The 1,470-nt window shown below is 40.5% G+C and overlaps 1 protein-coding gene across 1 annotated transcript in view; it reads right to left on the reverse strand.

The window, feature by feature from the left end:
- Window positions 1–1,019: 1,019 nt before the first annotated feature.
- Window positions 1,020–1,470, reverse strand: part of LOC308402234 (uncharacterized protein) — a gene marked incomplete at its 3' end in the record, with an annotated part of 4,734 nt that continues 4,283 nt past the window's right edge. The window contains exon 6 of the mRNA XM_080890922.1: window positions 1,020–1,055. Within this exon, the coding sequence (XP_080747048.1) occupies window positions 1,020–1,055 (36 nt within the window). The remainder of the gene's footprint in view (window positions 1,056–1,470) is intronic.

A 1,470-nucleotide genomic window follows, 5' to 3' on the forward strand; every position in this document is an offset into this window, starting at 1 on the left:
CTGCTGAGGATGGCTCGAAAGACTTTACCTGCTGCGGTTGAAGTTAGATGTGCTTATGTTGCAAAGCGTGATGGGTCTTATTTAACATCTCTTGACAGTGAACCATCTACCATCGCCATAAATGGTACGTAACTTTTCTGACATATATATTGCAATTACAGTATATACATGAACCTGAATCATTTACATCTCGGTGCTGACTCTGATAATTACCTAACTTCAATTTTTCAGCCCTTCTTCCTCCTAAACTGAAAGTGAGACCACAGGTGATCACAGAGACAGACTCAGTCATACTGGACTGTGAGACTCCACCATCTGTTTCTATATCTGATTGTTATTTTCGCACTTCAGGACAACAACTTGCCAAGAAATTTTCTTGTTTGCAGAAACTGACTGGATCTGAAATGCTATCACTTGCACATCAAAGTGCACCTGTTACATTAAAAGTGACCTGTTTTTACCTTTTTATATATCAGTCTCCAATGAGTAATGTGTCTCCACTCACCATAAGATGTGAGTAAATATGACTGTAAAATATTACTTTTAGTTGCAGTATTACAATAAGCAGCAAAACCACCCTATACCTATTCCAGACACATATGTTATAATCTGTCTCTGCAGCTTTTCTCCAACCTACACTGACAGTGAGTAGATCAGCTATCACAGAGATGGATTCAGTCACACTGAACTGTGAGGCTCCATCTTCGGTTTCAGAGTGTTATTTCTACACTTCGAGTAAAGGAACTGTTAGAAAGTTGTCCTGTCTGACACAACAGACAGCAACTGAACTTCTGGAGATGGCCGGTGTCAGACCACCTGCAGAGATTAAAGTGAGTTGTTCTTACACGCCCCAGACAGGAGGGTCAAACTCTTTTTACAGTGACTCTTCCTCCATCATCATCAAAAGTGAGTGAGCGGCTTTACCACAAAGTACTGATGTTATCTTAATGTGTGAAAGCAAAGAATGCATGATGGTCAGGCATAGATGTGATCCTAACTGTATTTAATGTTTCAACTTTTCAGCTCCCCTTCCACCTAAACTCATCGTTAATCCACTGGTGATCACAGAGACAGAGTCAGTCACACTGAACTGTGAGAGTCCTTCATCTGTTTCTGTGCCTGAATGTTATTTCTACACTTTGAGTGGAGGGACGGTGAAAGGGTTTTCCTGTCTAACAACACTGACAGCAACCACGCTGCTGGAGATGGCAAATCTCAGGACACCTGCTGAAATTAAAGTGATCTGTTTTTACACTGCACAACCTGGAGAGTTAAAGTCTCGGAACAGTAGCACATCGACCATTACAGTACAAAGTAAGTGACCTTCTTTTTCATCACATTATATACTGATACAGCATCCTAACAACAGAAGTTTTGTGCTGTAATGTTTCAGCTTTAAATGTGTTTTTAGGGGGAAATATAAAGAATGGAAAAAGAACCATGGATTTAGTAACCATCTTTCCGGGTGAC

This window comes from Rhamphochromis sp. 'chilingali', assembly GCF_963969265.1.
Source record: "Rhamphochromis sp. 'chilingali' genome assembly, chromosome: 9".
NCBI classification, from domain to species: Eukaryota; Metazoa; Chordata; class Actinopteri; order Cichliformes; family Cichlidae; genus Rhamphochromis; species Rhamphochromis sp. 'chilingali'.